Source organism: Polypterus senegalus, chromosome 3, assembly GCF_016835505.1.
Source record: "Polypterus senegalus isolate Bchr_013 chromosome 3, ASM1683550v1, whole genome shotgun sequence".
NCBI classification, from domain to species: Eukaryota; Metazoa; Chordata; class Cladistia; order Polypteriformes; family Polypteridae; genus Polypterus; species Polypterus senegalus.
In genome coordinates, this window is record NC_053156.1 from 218220407 (window position 1) to 218243707 (window position 23301).

General features: G+C 40.0%; 1 protein-coding gene across 7 annotated transcripts in view; it reads left to right on the top strand.

Moving 5' to 3' along the window:
* Positions 1-23009, top strand: part of LOC120525853 (transcription factor SOX-13-like) — a 186389-nt gene extending 163380 nt beyond the window's left edge. For all 7 annotated transcript variants that reach the window (XM_039748486.1, XM_039748487.1, XM_039748481.1 and 4 more), the window contains 2 exons: positions 102-318; positions 22421-23009. In XM_039748486.1, coding sequence (XP_039604420.1) covers positions 102-318; positions 22421-22706 — 503 coding nt within the window. In that variant the 3' untranslated portion in view covers positions 22707-23009. The remainder of the gene's footprint in view (positions 1-101; positions 319-22420) is intronic.
* Positions 23010-23301: the final 292 nt, after the last annotated feature.

Below are 23301 nucleotides of genomic sequence, written 5' to 3' on the forward strand. Positions count from 1 at the left end.
TTCTGCTTTCCTATAATTTCTGCAAGTTAAAAGGTCCTTTAAAGTGGCTTGCTGAACAAGTTGTTTTCATTTTCTGTTACTTACATTGACTTGATTTTCAGGGTCTCGCTGGAAGGCAATGTCAAATCAGGAGAAGCAGCCCTATTATGAGGAGCAGGCACGACTGAGCAGGCAGCACCTGGAACGCTACCCTGATTACAAGTACAAGCCCCGTCCCAAACGCACCTGCATTGTGGAGGGCCGGCGGCTGCGGGTTGGCGAATACAAGGCAATGATGAAAAACCGTCGTCAGGAAGCTCGTTCCAGCTTCAGTGGCAGGTGGGCTTTTCAGTTCAAAGTGCTTTCAGTTCTGACGGAGCATATTTCTGTTCGGTCAGGTTACATGTGCTTAGGAAACAGTGGCTCTCTAACCAAAAGTTTTGAGTGAAATGTTCAGAGAAAGTTTTCACTTATTTTAGAAGGTAGAAAAGCCTTCTTATATTAACATCATTAGAGCAAATCCATCGACTCCTGTGTTTGCTGCTATATAATGCATAAACATTAAAAAAATAAGCCAAACACTTTTTAGTCCAGGTGAAAACTTATTCAGTCAATAATTGAAAAGTTAATACAGGATCCCCATTTTATACAATTTTACATGCTTGTTTTTGATTCTCACAACTGCTGCCCTGTGAGCTTTCATGTGTGCAGTCTGACTATGTGCAGTTTAGGGCTGTCAAATTATACAAAATTGAAATTTTTTATACTCATGTTAAAAGTAAGTAAATATTTAAATATATTTCAAAAATAGGTTAAAAGTTCTAAGTGCTACTATATGTTTGTGTCTTTTCATGCTCCATTGTAATTAACATTTTTGCTTTTTTTCGCTCATGGTGCATCTGCAAAGCAAGCAGCATTTAACGACTCATGTACTGACATAGGCTTCACTTTGAAAATGTTCCCTTCACAAAATGGGATTTTCTGTACACGGAAAGCGGCATGATCAAAGAGAAAAGTGGAATCAAGACCATTTACATGCCTGTAGTGCATATATGAAACCCATTTGAAATGGCACCTGATTACTTAAACATGTTAAATGCACTTGTTTCTTTAGTCCTCTGCACCTTGTCCTCTCGTCCAGCCATTCACTCTGCTTTATGCCTTTCTGGTCCTTGAGTGCAAAATACATAAAACAAGTCAGTGCCCATCCGTATTTTTTTTATGTAAGCTGAAGCATGGTGAGTCAATTTGTGTTTCACAAATGGAGTTACTGAATGTACTAAATGTTGCATTGTAATAATCTTTAAGTATTTCATTATACTTTTGATATGCAAAAACATTCATTAAAAACAAAATAAAAATTCAGCTATTTTTTAAGCCAAGGTTGTAATTTCAAAAAAAAACTTGTGGAAGGTAAATTAAATGTGGACAATAGCCCTGTAGAGTGGGGATCTGGTCAAGTCCTGTGGCAGTAGGGAATCCATTCCCGGGCTCCGGATTCCCGGACATGCAACCGGGAACAGCCAAGCTTGCATATATAGAGTGTAAAATTGTAAAAATCGATCAAGAAATAACAGTTGTAGTAGAAAATAATTAAGTGGCATGGTTTTTTGGCCCACAGTGTAGTGTCTTGCCGATTAATTCAGTCAACAACAGACCAGCAGTCTCCCGGCTCCGACTAAGACTGAGCACAGTGGACTGGGAGGAGTCTGCACTCTGCAGCTGAATGCCGGGACGGGGCAGACTTCATTGATGTCTGTCAGACAACGGCTTTGAACAGCAACTTGAAATTGCAATGCGTCAGTCTGTTGCGTCCGCATTATCTGTGCCAAGAAACTTGCCATCACAGAATGATGACAAGAAACTGGATGCATCAATAAAAAATGAAATGGCGGTGTTTCAGAGCAACGGCAAGCGCGGGCGTTGTTTAGAACAAGTGTATTAGTATCTGATGACTGTGCTGCCTACTTCAGTGAAGGCAGAGCGTGCTTTCTGAGCGTCTGGCATACTCTGCAGGAAGGTGCGCTCTCACCCGGACACGTTGTGCTTTCTACACTCTTATTACCGCAACTAACTAGATACATGTATTTATATGACAGCATGAACTGCTTATACTGTAGATAAGGTTAGTCTTTTATTGGTGTCAACATATTGCAGTAGTTTTATTAAAAATAAGCGGCGGTCATTCTAAGACCATTCACATGCGAGATGCCCATGCATCCCGGGAGCCCGGGATTCCTGGGAATGACATGCGGGATTCCAGAATTCCCGGGAATGGATTCCCTATGTGGCAGGTGTTAAGTGGTCAAAGAATATCGTAAATGGGATTCTTTTACTCCTTTATAGATTCAGCAAAACTATAACACATGTAATCTTAAATATTTATTTTTCATTACAACTTTGTTTTAGGAATCATGTTTTAAACCATAACCCTCCAGAAGACATGCATCGGCTGACATAGCTAAGCAGGGGATAATACCACATGATGCAATTTGCATTTTTGCTACCCTTTAACTGCAAACCCCTGTATACGAGATTTATCTTTACTAGGCATGGAAATGATACTCTTAATTCACATATATTACGTATTGCTATACGGACTTCACGATAAAGTGCATTCTCTGAACAATGGATATAAAAAATTACTTTTGGAAAAAATATAAAATAATAAGATTAGTTTAAAGCAGCAAAAAGAAAAATATGAATTAATAACAATGCAATTGTTTAATGTGAATACTTGTCAGAACACTTTTGTTCGTTTTAAACTCCGTCCTGCCAACTAAAAACTGTGAGGCAAACTTATGAGACTCTTAACAGACATTAGTTGTGAGTGACGCCTTAAACAGATTCCAGAAATTCACAAAATTTTATAAAATTGTATTATCAGAATATATACAATGTGATATGTATGCGCACCAACCTGTCATAAACACTGAGAGGAGGAGTGCAAACAACATGTAGAGAATAACCTAGAAATAATAATGAAAATAATAATCTTCAAATTAGCATAGAAGCCTAGACACAAACATAGCAAATTCAGATTTACCAGGACTGTAAATGTGGACTATAAATGCACTGTTAAAGATGGATTTAATTCAAAGAAAAACATCTCTCAAATAGGCTTACATTAAAACTCCACAAATCCAGTCCTATGTTGTTTAGCACCTCCAGTGACGTGATGATTGTACTCTTCACATTCACTCCTGCTCCTGTCATGCCGAAAATGTTCTCTATAGCTAGAAAAACTGAAGTTCTCCCATTTATTGGATAAAAACATTGACTAGTTTGCAGATGTCCTGGGCTATAAAGACTTTGAAGCTAGCATGTAGCTGCTGTACTTGTTTATAAGGCTGCAGCTGTCTGATGAATTAATTTTTATTAATTTTGCAGATTTGGGGTAGATTCAGGAAAATGAACACCAATACCATGGACTGACATGTGACTTTGAAATACACATGCAACATTTTAATTCTCGGATTCTTGCCATGTGTTGAGGTGCTGCAAAATACGTTATGCCAAATTTAAAAAATTAAATATTTCTCACCATTTTTAAAGGAAGTGTATAGATAAGGCACTGAATGTATGTGTAATTCTTAAGGTTCATGCCTAACATTTTCGTTTTGTAAATGCTTACATTAAAATGTCACACTGACTAAAGTGCCACTTGAGATGATCGCCTCGTTGCCTTACCCTATGCACTGGCCCTGTAGTGAACTATGCTTTCCTGACACTGACAATTTCCTTTAAAAAGGTGATTTTTAAGGCTGCTATAATAACAAAAAAATCATAAATATGGCAGTTATTTCCTATTATGTTTAACAAGAGAAGAAACCGTTTCTGTTTGTTACAGTGAATGCTTAACCATTTTAACGCAAAAAAAACAGCAAATCAGGGATCTCTGGTTCAAGAGTTAAACAGACCAAATTAAGGAGCAACACAACATGTTTAGGGAGTGGGAGAAGTGTTTAAAATCTGATGTTAGTACACCTGTTCACCAAAAAGCAGAGCAGTGTGGTAGAAAAATCTGCTAGTTTTATAAATTGATGGTAAAAACTAACAATTAAAAAAAATTTAAAAATGCTGATCATGGAAGTGTTTTGCAAAACACAATTGTATCGGTGTAATATGATACCAGTATTACTGTAAGGTAAAATAAAAGAACACTTAAATGGCAGCATTTGCCTTTAAATAAGGCTTTCTTCATATAGGTTCAAATTACATCTAAAGAGTGGTGTTCGGCCTGCCCTAGTGCAGGTTTCTGCACAGTATGCAGATTTGCTACCACAACTTAAAGAAGTGCATTTTAGGTTCATCGGTGATGTATGTGTGAGCTAGCAATGCGATGGACTGGTGCTTTGTCCTGGTTCCTGCCCTGTGCCTGATGCAGCAGGGATTTAAGAATATTATGTTCGGATTCAGCGGGTTAGAAAATGGATGGATGGATGGATGGATGTTTTTGATGTTAATGCAAACAAACTTAACAGCCACAGTCTAAGTGACCTCATGTACAAACAAAGAAGTTCAGTTTTCAATTTAGGTTCAGAGCCACAGTGACACCAGATGCCTCCTTACTCAGGCTGTAAACAAATTAAATGAAGTGCAGTCAGATTTTTATAAATGTCCTTATGGCAAGTTCTTATAGTATTAAGACAGCACTAGTATGATATCATTAGAGATTAAATCTATTTCCATGAATGACTTTTCATATTATACAAAGTTATTGTCTGTTTTACTTGCATTTTTATCACTCTTTAATTTAATATTGTTTTTTATCAGTATGCCGCTGCTGGAGTATGTGAATTTCTCCTTGGGATTAATTAAGTATCTACCTATCTAGATCAAATGAAATTTTGTGTAGCCTAGTAGTATTCATAACTGTTTCCTGATAGCTGTTTTACAGAATAACTGTATGCAAAATTTGAAACAGTTCAAAGAATGCAAATAAAGCACACCAAACAAAGCAAACACATTTCATTTTTGTTCTGTGTTCTTAAACACAGAGAAGCCAGTAAAAAAATCATAATGGAAACATGACCTACTGGTAACCTGTTGGTTTCTCCTTGAGAATGTTGGTTCATTACACTTATTGGGTATCTGGCTGGTATAACACGAGGCTGTTATTAGGAAATTATGCTTATTAGGATGAAAGTGAATGACACTGAAGTAGCTGCTCCATTTTGCCATTTGCACTTTTGTCTGCACTGCTTGTCACTAATTGTCATTATATATAGTAGATACAGTTGCTGGAGAAGACTTTGCTTGAGAAAGTAAATGATAAAGAAAACTGTACAAAAATGTGCCTAAAGTTATGAGAAAAATTATCCATGCATTCATCCATTATCCAACCCGCTATATTCTATCTACAGGGTCACGGGGGTCTGCTGGAGCCAATCCCAGTCAACACAGGGCACAAGGCAGGAACCAATCCTGGGCAGGGTGCCAACCCACCTCAGGAGAAAAAATATAAATTTCATCTAAATGTAAATGTACATTTTCTGAACATAGAAGACAAAGGCCAGTGAATTAGATCAGTTAAAATTAAAACTTACTTGTTGATTTGTAAAGCAATTTGTAGTGGTAGGAGCCATGCCAGGACTGAACTTGAGAACCACTAAATACTGCAGGTTCCAATTTATCCCATTTTAGTGAAACAAGAAACACACACAGGTTATAAAAAAAAAAAAAGATATACATTATCTGTTGTGATAGGTGAGCACAGATTCACATATAATACAGTCCAGTTTAAAATCTGTTGATTCTTAATAAATGCATCAATGTTATGAACACAGGAATGTCAAGTGTCAGAAAATGACCAGAAGGTGGAGGAAATGAACAGGAACAGAGAGAATCGTTTTGGGTTTTTTTTGTTTTCTTGATACAGGCGAAAGTCAGTAAACCAAAAGAAGCCATTAGAACCAAGCATCAAAGCCAAACTACAAAACCAAAATCATAGTCAAAAGTAACATTGCAAAATCATCCAACGTCCGTAACCCACCAAGTATCTGTAATATTTATCATTTGTTAAATAAATGAATCTAATGCTTAGTTTTACTTGTAGTTTGGATTCCTGATTGGCTTTTTAATGGACAGAAATCAGAGTGAAAGTCAATGGTTGTCTGTCTGACATGCTCGTCTCCTCCACAGGATCCCATCAGGGCTGCGTTCTTTCACCTCATTTGCACTTCCTCTATACAAAGGGTTGTTGGAGTAACTTTGAAAAGAGGTTCATGTTAAAATTTGCTGACTACTCAGTGATTGTTAGCCTGTTAAATGACTACAGTGGTAGAGGATTTTGTTAACTGGTGTGAGGAGTCTTTTCTACATCTACATGTTACAAAAACTAAAAAACTTACAATCAGTTTAGAAGAAACAGCATTTTTCCACAGTAAACAATAATCAAAAACCAAGCAGTGGAGATTATCCATCCATCCAGTTTCTAACCCGCTGAATCCGAATAGGGTCACGGGGGTCTGCTGGAGCCAATCCCAGCCAACACAGGGCACAAGACAGGAACCAATCCTGGGCAGGGTGCCAACCCACTGCAGGCAGTGGAGATTATAAAAGTTATAAATATCTGAGGATAAGTATAGAATTAAAACTGACTTTTAAATGAAAATACAGAAGCCATCTATATAAAGGAACAGCAGTGTCTCTACTGTCTAAGAAAGCCAAGTCTTTTTAATGTGAGTCCTATACCACTATGTCACTCTTTTATAAACCTTATACTGTATTGTATTATGATCTACTGGCCAGATTTGAAAACCTTAATTTCATACACAAAAAGAGAGTAAATCAAATTGTAAAGTAGAGCTGTAAAATAACAAGTTCTCAAATGTGCAATCTCACAGACCCGTTTAACAAGCAAGTATTACTAGAAGCCGAGTGTATTCTGTCAGACAGGACTTACCTGCTAACATTCTCAAATTCAGTTGTTGCCATCTGGTCACAGACTCAAGGCTCTAAGGGTAAAAAGCAACTAATTCAAATACTCTTCCATTCAACTGCTGTTAATCATCTACATAAGATTAATTTTCATAAACATCCACAGGTTTAAATTATAGGCTGAATATTTAGCATTTGCATCAGTTATCAGTTAAGTCTAAATATTGTTTTAATTATTATTTCTAACACGTCTGATCCAATGTTTCACTGAAGGTATTATGCTCACTGCTATATTTCATTTATTTGTACTAAGTTTATTTGGTGGCTGTGTACTTTTAACATTATGCCTTGGGCTCTCTGTAAAATCTGTTTACAAAGTAAATTTCCCTATTGGGACAATAAAACTGACTTGAATTGAATTAAATGCCAGAAATGTGTGCTGCTGTCATATATTGGCAAGATAGATTAACATAATACATCATGTGAATTTCATGTCATATGACCAGCAGTGGTGTAGCAACTGTAAACAACAGTGTGGCTGCCATGCACAGAGTGACACAAACTGGTTGTGACCATAATAAACAAGAAACAAAATTATATTACCAGAATAATGTTTATAAACAATCTGAAAAATTCTATTGTAATTCAAAATACTACAATCTAGGCCTAGGCTTTCCTGAGTCTTAGTGTTCAGAATGGACTTTCCAGAAAATTTAAGTAGGCTTTGGATGAAGACCCGGCAACAGAATAATTCTTAAATCTTATGCACCAAAACAATAACTAAGCATGAAAGAAAATAGTGAAAACAAGAATTTATAATCAAAAGTAAACAGGAATCTTTAAACATAGAAAAAGGGCAAAAATCCACCTAAGTATTTACAAATAAAATGCCCTCAAATAATCTCCCCTGCCTCTTGCAACTCAATCTTATGAGGACAGGGCACATAACTAAACACTTTTAACAAAATAAAAAAATGTAACAAACAAAATCAATATTAACAAAAATTACAAAAAGAGGAAATAATATATGAAAAATAATGGTACAGAAATAGCAAAATAAAGATGAATATACTTAATCCAGTGTTTAGACCTTGGCTGAATCATAATAAATATGCCTAATAGTGAGACAAACAGAGTCCTGAGATGCCCAAAACTCACATTTATTACAGTTATGGTATGGAGATAAACCATTTTTTAACAGGAAGGGAGAACCAAGAAGCTGTGCATGGCATGCTGATGGTACAATTTGGTAGTGCATTTACACTCTTGAGAGTGATCAAGTGCTACCATGTCAAATGAATTTAAATCCAAAATACTATGCGAGAAGGAATATTTTTTCCAGATCTTCAGCATTTACACTATGACTGAATTAAGATGAAATGGCATTTGATCCATATTTGATTTTAACATTAAAACACTTCTGTTTTGCTTTCTTTTGGAAACTGTCTTTTGCAAAATATTCAAAATCTGCACAGAGACCTGTTAAAAAGCATTTTTCACTTATTTATTGCCAATCTACATAGCACTGAAAGAGTAAATATCTTCACTTTTAATTTTTCTAACATTATTTGATGATAGAGCCAGTTAAACTGCGCTCAGATTAGCATGCTTCAATATCAAGGTCTGCTTGGCCATTCCAACTGATGTCCTATGTTGTTGAGGAGCCAAAGAGTAGCTGTCACCTCTGGGCTTAATGAGGAAGTGATATATATCCAACTAAAGACAAAGTAGATTAAAAATAGATATATCCATTAAAATTACTTAAGCAATATAATCTCTACAGAGCTTTGTACATGGTGGTCATGACACAGAGGAGAACAGGGTGAATATGATACTAGTCTCAGATTACTTAAATCCATGGAGAAAGAACTGCATGGACATGGGCTTTCTTAAGGTCAATGATTACTATCAGAAATTCCTTTTCTTTAATACAAAAGGGTATGTTTAGCTTGGTCAAAATGTAAGGTAAAAAGTGATATTCCATCAATAGCCAGGCAGAATACTTAATGATAGTTGACAACATTAAGAAAAATATTGTTGCTGGAAATAAAAATATGCAATATCAAATATTCAAAAAAATAATTATATTTAAGAATTAGATATAATAAATATGTATCTAATGTATCGAGTATCGTGTCTGGTTCCCAGAGATGACATTTTACTGTTCTCACTTAACATACGGGTTTCACTTTGATATGGACTACGGTAGAAATGCTTTAATGCACTTTGTAGTCGAGTGCAGGAACTGCTAGTCGCCACTGGAAATTATTGGGATGCCAACCAGGTCTCCTCTGTTTAATTCCAAGCAACATGCTGTATTTCTTTTAAAACAAACAAAAATTAGGATTGCTATGCGTACCAACATAAAGGTTTCAAAAGAGGATTGCTGTCAGGCTAGGTAGCTGCAAAGTTACCAGGAAGGAACTCCATCCTGTGTTGGGTTCAGTGCAAGACTTAAGACCTTCTCCTGTCCATATCAGGACCGTAAGGGGCATAATCAGTTGCCCTCACTGGGCTTCTTCTCTGTGCTGCAGTTGAAACAAGAGAGGAGAATGTTAGCATCAGCTCCCGCTCTCAACCTGAAGTGGTATTGCATACTTCTGAGTGCAGGGAGTGGTACACAGACGTGCATGTGTGACAACCTATGTCTGTAAACAACACTTCATGTACTTGTATTTTTTGAGTTTCCTTACCAACACAACATTAAAGAATATTCCCCAAAAATGATCAATTTTTATATGTTTCCTACCCCCATGTTGTTTATAGTGACAGGCAGGAAAAATTTTTAATCTCATGTTTTTATGGAGAACGGAGATAATAAACTTCCTGACATAATAGGCCATATTTATGGGACCAATGCTAAGCAAAATGCAAATAATTTCAAAACATACATAAAAAAAAATCTGCTAACTTGTTTTGCATAATCCATATTATCCAGTCGCATTCTTGCAATGTCCCAAACACATGTACTTTTGTTAAAATATTGTTAAATAAACCATTTTCAGAAAATCCTCTAGTTAATAGTTGGATGAGATCCAACTTTTGACATGAAGACTTTCCTCTTCCCTCATTCACTGGTTGTTAAATCACAATTCCATCATCTGCAGTTCTTTAAAATAAATATTGTAGAGATTATGCCCCTCCTCGAACCGCCACCCCTCCTCGAACCACCACCTTATCGTGGTTGTGGGGTTTGCGTGTCCCAATGATCCTAGGAGGTCTGTTGTCCAGGGCTTTAGGCCCCTGATAGGGTCACCCAAGACAAACTGGTCGTTGGCGAGGGATGAGACAAAGAGTAGTTCAGTAAACCTCCTACGAAGAATAAAAACTTTGGACGGCGTTTTCCATCGCCCGGACACGGGTCACAGGGGCCCCCCACTGGAGCCAGTCATAGAATTAGGGCTCGTTGGCGAGCGCCTGGTGGCCAGGCCTGCACCCATGGGGCTCAGCTGGGCACAGCCCGAAGAGGCAATGTGGGTTCCCCTTCCCATGGGCTCACCACCTCTAGGAAGGGCCAAGGAGGTTGGGTGCAGTGTGAGTTGGGTGGTGGCCGAAGGCAGGGACCTTGGCAGTCTGATCCTCGGCTACAGAAGCTGGCTCTTGGGACGTGGAATGTCACCTCTCTGAAGGGGAAGGAGCCTGAGCTAGTGTGTGAGGTCGAGAGGTTCCGGCTAGATATAGTCAGGCTCACCTTGACGCATAGCTTGGACTCTGGAACGAATCTCCTTGAGAGGGGCTGAACTCTCTACCACTCTGGAGTTGCCCCCGGTGAGAGGCGCCAAGCGGGTGTGGGCATACTTATTGCCTCCCAACTTGGAGCCTGTTCATTGGGGTTCACCCCAGTAGACAAGAGGGTAGCCTCCCTCTGCCTTCGGGTTGGGGGACAGGTCCTAACTGTTGTTTACGCGTATGCGCCGAACAGCAGTTTGGAGTACCCACCCTTTTTAGAGTCCCTGGAGAGGGTCCTAGAGGGTATACCTTCTGGGGACTCCCTTGTTCTGCTGGGATACTTCAATGCTCACTTGGGCAATGACAGTGAAACTTGGAAGGGCGTGATTGGTAGGAATGCCCCCCACCCCCCCAATGTGAACCCGAGCTGTGTTTTGTTATTGGACTTCTGTGCTCGTCACGGATTGTCCATAATGAACACCATGTTCAAGCATAGGGGTGTTCATATGTGTACTTGGCAGCAGGACACCCTAGGCCTCAGTTCAGTGATTGACTTTATGGTTGTGTCGTCGGACTTGCGGCCACATGTCTTGGACACTCTGGTGAAGAGAGGGGCAGAGCTGTCAACTGATCACCACCTGGTGGTGAGCTGGCTTTGATGGTGTGGGAGGATGCTGGTCAGGCCTGGTAGGCCCAAATGTTTTGTGAGGGTCTGCTGGGAACGCCTAGCAGAGTCCCCTGTCAGAAGTAGGTTCAACTCCCACCTCCGGCAGAACTTCGACCACATCCTGGGGGAGGTCGGGGACATTGAGTCTGAATGGGCAATGTTCCGTATCTCTATTGTTGAGGCGGCTGACCGGAGCTTTGGCCGGATGGTGGTCATGCCTGTTGTGGCGGCAATCCCCAAACCCGTTGGTGGACACTGTCAAGCTGAAGAAGGAGTCCTACAGGACCCTTTTTGTCCTGTGGGACTCTGGAGGCAGCTAATAGGTACCGGCAGGCCAAGCGAAATGTGGCTTTGGTGGTTACTAAGGCAAAACTCGGGCGTGGGAGGAGTTTGGGGAGGCCATGGAGAACAAGTTTGGGGAGGCCATGGAGAACAACTTCCAGACGGCTTTGAGGAGATTCTGGCCCACCATCCGGCGTCTCAGGAGGGGGAAGCAGTTCAGTGTCAATGCTGCTGACCTCGACTTGTGACATTGTGGGTCGGTGGTGGCAGTACTCCTCAATCCTACTAACATGCCTTCTAAAGAGGAAGCAGAGCCTGGGGACTTGGAGGTGGGCTCCCCCTTCTCTGGGACTGAGGTCACCGAGGTGGTCAAAAAACTCCTTTGTGGCAGGGCCCCGGGTGGGGAATGAGATATGCTTCAAATTGCAAGTTCCTCAAGGCTCTGGATGTTGTAGGACTTTTTGGTTGACACGCCTCTGCAACATCACATGGACATCAGGGACAGTGCCTCTGGATTGGCAGACTGGGGTGGTGGTCCACCTCTTTAAGAAAGGGGACCGGATAGTGTGTTCCAACTACAGAGGGATCACACTCCTCAGCCTCCCTGGAAAAGTCTAGTCAGGGGTCATGGAGAAGAAGGTCCGTCAGATAGTCGAACCTCAGATTCAGGAGGAACAGTGTGGTTTTCGTCCTGGTCGCGGAACAGTGGACCAGCTCTATACCCTTAGCAGGGTCCTGGAGGGTTCATGGGAGTTTGCCCAACCAGTCTACATGTGTTTTGTGGACTTGGAAAAGGCATTTGACCGTGTCCCTCGGGAAATCCTGTTGGGGGGTGCTCCTAGAGTATGGGGTACTGGACCCCCTGATAAGGTCTGTTCAGTCCCTGTACAACCGGTGTCAGAGCTTGGTCCGCATTGCGGACTCCTCCAGGGCTGCCCTTTGTCACCAATTCTGTTCATAACTTTTATGGACAGAATTTCTAGGCGCAGCCAGGGCGTTGAAGGGGTCTGGATTGGTGGGCTCAGGATTGGGTCACTGCTTTTTGCAGATGATGTTGTCCTGTTTGCTTCATCAGGCTGTGATCTTCAGCTCTCGCTGGACTGGTTTGCAGCCAAGTGTGAAGCGGCTGGGATGGGAATCAGCACCTTCAAATCCAAGACCATGGTCCTCAGCCGGAAAAGGTTGGAGTGCCCTCTCAGGATTGGAAGCGATATCCTGCCCTAAGTGGAGGAGTTCATGTGTCTTGGGGTTTTGTTCACAAGTGAGGGAAGAATGGTGCGGGAGATTGACAGGCAGATCGGTGCGGCATCCGCAGGGATGTGGGCTCTGCATCAGTCTGTCTTGCTGAAAAAGGAGCTGAGCCGTAAGGCAGAGCACTCAATTTACCAGTTGATCTATGTTCCTACCCTCACCTATGGTAATGAGTTGTGGGTAGTGACCAAAAGAACAAGATCGCGAATACAAGCGGCTAAAATGAGTTTCCTCTGCATGGTGTCTGGGCTTTCCCTTAAAGATAGGGTGAGAAGCTCAATCATCCGGGAGGGGCTCAGAGTAGAGCCGCTGCTCCTCCGCATCGAGAGGAGTCAGATGAGGTGGCTCGGGCATCTGATCAGGATGCCTCCTGGACGCCTCCCTGGTGAGGTGTTCCGAGCACGTCTAACCAGGAGAAGGCCCCGGGGAAGACCCAGGACACGCTGGAGGGACTATGTCTCTCATCTGGCCTGGGAACACCTCGGGATTCCCCCGGAAGAGCTAGAAGAAGTGGCCAGGTGAATAATAAACGTTTTTCACGTTGTCATTATGGGGTGTTGTGTGTAGAATTCTGATGAAAAAAATTAATTTAATCCATTTTGGAATAAGGCTGTCACATAACAAAATGCGTAAAAAGTGATGCGCTGTGAATACTTTCCGGATGCACTGTATATATATCTATGTATGTGTATATATGTATGTGTATATATGTACTGTATGTATGTATGTGTGTGTGTATATAAATATATACATATATATATATAAAATGTATGTATGTATGTGTGTATATACAGTAATCCCTCCTCAATCGTGGGGGTTGCATTCCAGAACCCCCCGCTATAGGTCAAAATCTGCGAAGTAGAAACCATATGTTTGTATTGTTATTTTTATATATTTTAAGCCCTTATAAACTTTCCCACACTGTTTATAAATATTCCCGCACAGTTATACAGCATAAACCCTTTGTATTCTCTTAGATATTAGGTAAGATTCTTTGAAATTATGTATGTAAACACACTGTTTATATACAGTAAAACCTAAATATTATTTTAAAGATATCGAGTGTCTCCGATATCATATATGTTACAGCCATTACGATAGACAGGCCACCAGCAGTAAATACGTACAATGCAAGAAAAATTGTATACAGTAAATGTGTGTACAGTGACACTAAATGTACGTACATGTACAAAGTACTGTAAGTAGAAAATTAATTATGGTTACTCACCAACAATGACACGATGACTTGTCTGATAATGATGAGTTTAGTTTTACTGCACAACAAAGGAGAGCGTTACAGCTCTTCTAAAGGAGTCTCTTCAGGCAACTGTGTAGCACTGCCATTGTTCTTCTTCTGGCAGATTCCATCCAGACTACTGCCTTATTACATCCACTTACATTCCTTTCCTACTGTTTAAATAAAAAGAATCGTTGCCTCATTGATGCCATAATGGCGTCCTACAGCGGTGTATCTTTTCCCTTCCTTCAGCATATCCAAAACTTCTACCTTTTCGGCAATTGTTAATATCTTCCGTTGGCGCTTGGGCATGGCCCCTGAAGCAGTAGCAGGAGCAGATCATTTTGGAGCCATAATGAAGGGCTTGACTATGCACAAAGATAAAGACAAAAGAGCACAAAAGTTAACACTTTACACAGCGAAACACGTTGATGCTGAATGAGCGAGACGAGACTTCCTGGTTAACGCCGCGGAATCGAATTTGGCACTCTGTCGCTGAGCCATTCAGCATGCAGGACCTTAACTGCATGCTCTGATTGGTTAGCTTTTCAGCCATCCGCCAATAGCGTCCCTTGTATGAAATCAACTGGGCAAACCAACTGAGGAAGCATGTATAGGAAGTAAAAAGACCCATTGTCCGCAGAACCCATGAAGCAGCGAAAAATCCGCATTTAGATATTTAGATATGCTTACATATAAAATCCGCGATAGAGTAAAGCCGCGAAAGTCGAACGAGGGATTACTGTGTGTGTGTGTGTATATATATATATATATATATATATATATATATATATATATATATATATACATATAGATATATATATATATATATATATATATGGGCTTCTTTTATCCAGCACCTGGGAGTACTTCTGGTGGCCTATTAGCATGGTCTGGAAGCACTTCTGGGTGAGGCAGAAGATCAATCCACCGTTTCTGCAGCACCTCCTGGTGGCACCCACAGAACCCCAGAGGGCTGTGCCGAAGTCCAACTCACATGGAGCTCTGTGGGGAACCCAAGCACCACTGCAACCCAGAGCCATCTAGCATTCTGGGGGATGTAGTACCCTGAACATGTTCTCTCCCCCGGTCTTTCCACTGTGAAGATATCCCAGCCATCCACCACAATGTATATATTCAATCATGTGATAAGAATGAGCATGCTGTGTAATGTTAGCTTGTAGCTCCTGTCCGATAATGCCTTCACTTCAAAACCTCTGGTGTTAAATTAACACTTAAAGTATACATATGGGAACACCCTCTTCATATATACAGCTTTAAGGGTTACTTTAACACTATAAGATCCTTTTAAACCCTGATTTATTGTAGTTTTGAAGCCTCCTGTAGAAAGCACAGATTTTCTAAAATTAGGTTTCATCCTCAATTCCCGTAACCTGACTCCAGCCTTCTTGGCTCTTTTTATGTGTCGCCTTTTTATTTATGTTCACCTTTTCAGACATAATAAATAAACAGCTGACTTGTCTTTATTTAGTTTCAGAGCGTTACTGTCACACTACACACACTTGCTTCTGCACATTTATAAACTGAGAATCAGTTGAACATCACCCACCACTCAAAGTTCAAATGCACTGCAGTCGAAGCCTTTTGGCCATCTGTAGCAGAAGGAAGTCATTCATACAGAATGTGTCCAGTGCACCAGTGTAATATGACAAACTGTTACCTGAGGGTTACAACACAAGGCCAAACTTTGGTAATCATGAGTAATAAAGTAAATTTAACTAAATATGTGCACTGCACTTTTACTTATTAACTTGCCCAATACTTATAATATTTTAAATTATAAATGATATTAATATTTTGGGCACGGTGGCGCAGTGGTAGCGCTGCTTCGCAGTTAGGAGACCCGGGTTCGCTTTCCGGGTCCTCCCTGAGTGGAGTTTGCATGTTCTCCTCGTGTCTGCGTGGGTTTCCTTCGGTTTCCTCACACAATCCAAAGACATGCAGGTTAGGTGCATTGGCGATTCTAAATTGGCCCTAGTGTGTGCTTGGTGTGTGGGTGTGTTAGTAATGCGGTGGGTTGGCACCCTGCCCAGGATTGGTTCCTGCCTTGTGCCCTGTGTTGGCTGGGATTGGCTCCAGCAGACCCCGTGACCCTGTAGATTCAGCGGGTTAGAAAATGGATGGATGGATATTAATATTTTCAAATTGTAAGCTCTTTTGTTGTGTTTTGTTCATTTTACTTTACTGGATAATTGTTGACTATAAGAGCATTTAGACATGGTTTGATCTGTTTTATTCACTTTAGGAAACAATTTTAAATTAACTTTGAATCAAAACAATACAGATTGCTGTCACACTGCATTTTGATAACCGTAATAAAATCACAGCATCGCAGTTCACACCCATTACTAACAGCTGTGTAATATGACGTTCCCAGCAACTCGGTCTTAGCGCTCTCAATAGCTCCTACAAGTCTCTATATCATGCTACTGTGAAATCAGATTGGTTGAATTTTATTGTAGTAGGTCTTAAGTTGTAGCGGTGAGCCCTTGTGTGTATCTGAGAGACTTCTCAGCCGATGAGAGCTAAAGCATAAAATCAGTGAAGAAAAATGATTGTTTCAAGAAATATAAATGGTGTCAGAATAATGAGACAAAGCCATTATGAAGGTTTGGGGCAGCCACCCGTATAGTATGCCCTGGCTGAAAAAGGTATTAAATAATTGTGATATACTCACAAGTCGGAGTCCAAAACAGAACTGAAGTCATAGAGCTAAGATGGTGGCTTTAAAGGCTGGTTAAGGAAGTCACGTCATCTTTAGGGCCAGAACCGGAAGTGATGTCCTCTCTTGACTGGAACTGGAAGTGACATCATCTCTAGGTCCAGAACCGAAAGTGACGTCATCAGTGGTGCCGGAACCTGATGGAATATCCCAAGAGTTGTCAGCAAGAAATCAAGAGAGATGGTCGGTGCACCCCGCCTCCTCCTGGTCTGTCGTGGAATTACCATTACTTGGGCCCTTTAGCTGTCTCCTACTCGCACATGTGCGACAGTGGCTTGGACTATGCAAATCTGACTCGTCGAACTTTGAAGCCATTACATTCTATTAGTTGTTTCTCATACTACAGGCTACAGTGACTTTCCGCTTGTTCTTCGTGTTTGTTTATTTTGTGTACTTTTCTTATTCTGGTGTGCTTCATTGGCATTGGCTGTCAAAATGAGGCAAATTGGCAGTACTTTTGCAGCATAATATGAGGGTAACTCAAAATGTAAAGGCAGCTTGAAAATTACATAGGAGCTGGCACAATACAGCGCATTTGTGATGGCTTATGGGCAGTTCAAACATGCACAACACATCACTCTCTCAGTAGTCTAGTTGAAGTCAAGGTCAAATGAACATGGATGCCTTCTGTGAGATTGCACCAGGTTTGATATTTCATATAGTTTGTATGTTTTGAATATTTGCAACAGTTATTTTTAGTTGTTAATATGTTACTAATTAATATGAAATATTGTTTACAAACACTACAATGGGAGTGGCATCTTCAGAATTGGTTCCCTATTTGTGTCAAATGCTTCTTGAATAGGCTTTGGCATCTGTGACACTGAATTGGATTAAGTTATTAGAGGATATTGTTTTTTTTAAATAAATGTGTAAAGTTTAGTGGTATTAGCAATATGTTCTTTATAATGGTCTTACTTCTCTGCAAAGAGCAAGTAAAATGCAATTTTTGTATTTTGCCATGTTCATGTTCTATGAGACAGACAACTGGCAATTCTCACTTTGAAGGGCTGTTGAGGTGAAACTTCCCACTGGGACAATTTATAGAGAACAGTACACCCCGAATTAGCAAAGTTGTGACTTTTCATTTGATTTTCTCACTTAAAAAATAAGTGGCTCTGCCAGAAAAGGTACAGTATGTATTTAGAGCAGTCATGAAAAGAAAAATCTTATGGCTTTTAGTGTAGACCAAGTAGTAAATCAACAGCGGCCTTTTTTTGCAGCATTTTTTATAACTAACATTTTTGATCAAGAATGTGTTAGTGTAACAATTATAAACATGTAATATAAAGTTTATTTAGATTTATATTTGGGGGGTTAAGGTGGTCTTCCTTTTATTCAGTAAAATTGTTTTTTTTTATTATTCTTCAGTAGAGGTAATTTTATTATGCTCTTTGAAGTTGTGAACCTTAGCTAAAGCTGGAAGGTTTATTGTTAGTGTATCCACTGTAAAGAATATTGGTGAACAGGTTATCACTCCCATGTTTTTGTTCTTTATTTGGGTCAGAACTGAATTTTAATTTCAAAGAGCAAACTAGTTGTTGTCGCCTTGTTATCAGATTTCAGTGATTACTGTTTTTCTTATCATGTTTTTATACAGTAGTATCATTTTCCCCTTGCAAACTTTAGCATTCATTTATGGAAGATCATTCATGTCAAAATGAAATGCAATCCATTGTATTAACTATATTGCAATGCAATGAAGCTGCATGTAGTAAATTTAATTTTGACACTGTTTTATTGTGTCAAACTGAAAAACATAATCGTTTGCTTTTCACTTCAATCGTTTTCAGTTGTCTTATCAGTTTAAAATGCAATACAGAAGCGTATTGTATTTTAATTCATGTCCATAGATCATAAATCATAACCAAAATCTAAGTAAATGTATCGCATTTCACTTGGCGGCTGCTCTGAGTGCATTGCTTTTCGATTCGTGAGCAGGCATTAATCAAACTGAAACTGTCAGTCAGTCAGCCCGCTATATCTTAACACAGGAATGTAATGAAATGACCAATCAGCACTAATGGGTAAGGCATTGGTTATCAGCAGTTGGGGTAAATGGCATTCCACTTCTAAACATTCCTGTGTTCTGCCAGCAAGTGTAAGTTTCATTAACATGCAGTGATTAACCGAAATGGTGAGAAGTATGTTTTACATCTCGCTGGGAACATTTGCTCTTATGTTAAGATGTTTAAAAGATATGTTATGCTTGCCTCATATCATATTGTGTCATGAAACGCTGTCTTTGGTCAGTGTCCGCTAGTAGTTCATAGCCAGACGGTGCTCAAGTTACCCCAAAGCTCAGATAAAGTACAAATTGTTTTGAAAGTAATGTCACCAATGTTAAATGATAAACCAGTATTGGTTGGAGAGACGAAGGACAAAATCCACAACAAGAAAAATTTAAAAATATATATACAGGACGAATTCAATAAATTACTGAAAAAATTTGTGTATAGCACTTATAGGCAGGGGCTCAAAAATGTTTGTAGTCCAAAGCTGCCAAAAAAAAAATAAAACTATAGAAAGAAAAAGGTCAAAGACATGTGCCAATGGCTGTGTTGCAGCCAAAACCTACCTCTCCCCAAAATCTAGGAGGCTTACTTGCTTAAAAAGGTTGGAAAAATACCTTTAAGACAACCTTGAGCTCGGGGAAAACAGAACCTTTATAATACGCAGAATAGTGACACCTATCCTCAACCCCCATCCTAATGGCACTGAGCCTTCGAGGTATTTCCTACCCAGTCACTTAAAAGCAATGGGCTTCTACCATTCAGATAGACAGAGAGGAACACCGCCTTATCCATGCTTTATTCCTACATACAGTGGTGTGAAAAACTATTTGCCCCTTCCTGATTTCTTATTCTTTTGCATGTTTGTCACACAAAATGTTTCTGATCATCAAACACATTTAACCATTAGTCAAATATAACACAAGTAAACACAAAATGCAGTTTTTAAATGATGGTTTTTATTATTTAGGGAGAAAAAAAAATCCAAACCTATATGGCCCTGTGTGAAAAAGTAATTGCCCCCTGAATCTAATAACAGGTTGGGCCACCCTTAGCAGCAATAACTGCAATCAAGCATTTTGATAACTTACAATGAGTCTTTTACAGCACTCTGGAGGAATTTTGGCCCACTCATCTTTGCAGAATTGTTGTAATTCAGCTTTATTTGAGGGTTTTCTAGCATGAACCACCTTTTAAGGTCATGCCATAGCATCTCAATTGATTCAGGTCAGGACTTTGACTAGGCCACTCCAAAGTCTTCATTTTGTTTTTCTTCAGCCATTCAGAGGTGGATTTGCTGGTGAGTTTTGGGTCATTGTCCTGTTGCAGCACCCAAGATCGCTTCAGCTTGAGTTGACGAACAGATGGCTGGATATTCTCCTTCAGGATTTTTTGGTAGACAGTAGAATTCATGGTTCCATCTATCACAGCAAGCCTTCCAGGTCCTGAAGCAGCAAAACAACTCCAGACCATCACACTACCACCACCATATTTTACTGTTGGTATGATGTTCTTTTTCTGAAATGCTGTGTTCCTTTTACACCAGATGTAACGGGACATTTGCCTTCCAAAAAGTTCAACTTTTGTCTCATCAGTCCACAAGGTATTTTCCCAAAAGTCTTGGCAATCATTGAGATGTTTCTTAGCAAAATTGAGACGAGCCTAATGTTCTTTTGCTTAACAGTGGTTTGCGTCTTGGAAATCTGCCATGCAGGCCATTTTTGCCCAGTCTCTTTCTTATGGTGGAGTTGTGAACACTGACCATAATTGAGGCAAGTGAAGCCTGCAGTTCTTTAGACGTTGTCCTGGGGTCTTTTGTGACCTCTCAGATGAGTCGTCTCTGCGCTCTTGGGGTAATTTTGGTCGGCCGGCCACTCCTGGGAAGGTTCACCACTGTTCCATGTTTTTGCCATTTGTGGATAATGGCTCTCACTGTGGTTCGCTGGAGTCCCAAAGTTTTAGAAATGGCTTTATAACCTTTACCAGACTGATAGATCTCAATTACTTCTGTTTTCATTTGTTCCTGAATTTCTTTGGATCTTGGCATGATGTCTAGCTTTTGAGGTGCTTTTGGTCTACTTCTCTGTGTCAGGCAGCTCCTATTTAAGTGATTTCTTGATTGAAACAGGTGTGGCAGTAATCAGGCCTGGGGTGGCTACGGAAATTGAACTCAGGTGTGATACACCACAGTTAGGTTATTTTTTTAACAAGGGGGCAATTACTTTTTCACACAGGGCCATGTAGGTTTGGATTTTTTCTCCTAAATAATGAAAACCATTATTTAAAAACTGCATTTTGTGTTTACTTGTGTTATATTTGACTAATGGTTAAATGTGTTTGATGATCAGAAACATTTTGTGTGACAAACATGCAAAAGAATAAGAAATCAGGAAGGGGGCAAATAGTTTTTCACACCACTGTATATACCATCTTACATACATCTCACACATCCCCGGGGATTACATCTAAATTCTTAAACGACAATAAGACATAATATACGTGAACAAATGAAATAAAACTGTTACCATACCCATACTGTGTTTGCTTTCCCATTTCGTATATTTCCTGAATGTTGCAAATTCAGCTGCTTGCCGCTTTTTAGCAGCATGAAGGGAGTATGTAGCCACGCGCGTGTAGAGTGAAAACTGCTTGTCAAGTGACCACTAAAAAAGATGACTCCACCAAGCCAGTAAGTGAAGGCCTTATCTAACATTAAAAAAAATCTGATATTTATCGGAATGATGTGCCAACATTAAGTATCTTAGGGGAGATCTTCACTTTATGAACCTTTCAGCATTGCACCTGTCAACTCTTTACCGTACTTATTAAATAGCAACTGCTGCTGGTTCTTCCGGCTCCCCTCACCGACAAAAGACCCGGTGACGGTTTTGCTACCATCACATATTGTTCCACTCTTCTGTTAGTCATGACTGATACGTCAAGAAGGATAGTCGGTATTGTCATATTTAGTCATCACCTTGGGTGTTGGTGTATATGATCATATGCTGCAGCTTGTTGGGATTTTAGCTCCTGAAAGCATTCAAAGTATGTTACCGTAGCAGTTGGAAATTCTTCTGTTGTTGCTTCTTTTACACCTACATGGAGGAGAATGAAACAGTCATTTACATCACCATCTTCAACCTCTTCATTGAGACGGTGGTTCCCCGTCCTTATTAACCCCCTGTTAGTCATCTTTAGCACACTCATCATTGATTTGTCTCTTACCGAATTGTTGATGCCCCTTGCTCCAGCTTTTGAGGCTGATCGGTCATTTGATTACATTCAGCTTTGGCATTATTAACGTGTGCTCTTGAATTCAGAATTCAGTACACTCGAAGCAGCCGCTAAGTGAAATGCAGTGTGTCTGCTTTGCTTTTAATTAAAGCACACAACCTATGGGCAGGAGTTAAAATGCTGTACGCTATTGGGTTGCATTTTAAGCTGACGCGAAAATTGCATGCCATAGTGAAAAACAATTGTTTATTTGGTTGAAATGTTTTTAATTATGACTCATTTAAACTGCCAAAGTGAAATGCACCATGTGCACATTCAATGTTAACACGTTGGATTGCATTTCATTTTGGCGTGAAGAATCTTCTATATTTGTTTCAAATTTACATTATGTAATTTTTTTTTTTTTTTTTAACTTCATTGATTCAATCTATGAGTAACCCATTAAATTCTTTTCTTTTTTGTAGCCAATCAGAACAGCTCCATTATTCCGCCCCGGAATCAGTCCAATACCAAGGTCAGCTGTCCGTCCCCCTCAGCTCATTGCCTATGCATCCATCTATTCTGGAGCGTTACCTTCCACGTGTCCTCGACTCGCACAACCAGAACCCAGAGGCAGTAGGAGGAGAGGCTGATGGGAGAGGCCAAGGTAGCCATGACCCTTCCTCATCTAAAAGACACCCGTACAGCGAGGGCGAAGAAAGCGACATAGAAGACCGAAGTGAAGGGGAACTTGTAGTCCTCACAGACTGAGGGGCAAGGAAAGCAGTGACGCTTGTCAAAAGAGAGACTGAGCCGAGAGGGAGGGGACTCAAGATTTGGATCTTGTTTTTAAATAAGAAAGTCTTCCAAGTGTGCGTTCTTACTGGCCATGTACATAGACGCTTTGAGAAATCTAGAAAGTTTTCAAGCAGCAGACTGCACAGTGGGCTTCTGAACTGGGATCTCGAAATTAACTTTATGCGAAAACTGTAATGACTATCAAGTAAGTGGGGCTTTTGTTCAGTAATTGCCAAATATATAGAGAGAGAGAGAGAGAGAGAGAGAGAGAGAGAGAGAGAGAGAGAGAGAGAGGCTCACAAGTTATCGGAACTTGTCTTTCAGTTTCAAAATTATTGCCCTCTTTGTTGTTTGGCACTTTTATTTCTTGGCTACATTTCATTTTACTGGCACACTTTCTGTTTTGAAACAAGATTTCTAATGCTTGAGTAGGTCATTAAACTTCAACTACTATTGCAAATGGACTGGAGTCTGGGAAATGGGGCATTTGCAAGAAAGTTTTGTCTTTCTTAATTTACTTAATATATTTATTATTTAGCAACAAATAATGTTATCTTAATTTCTGTGG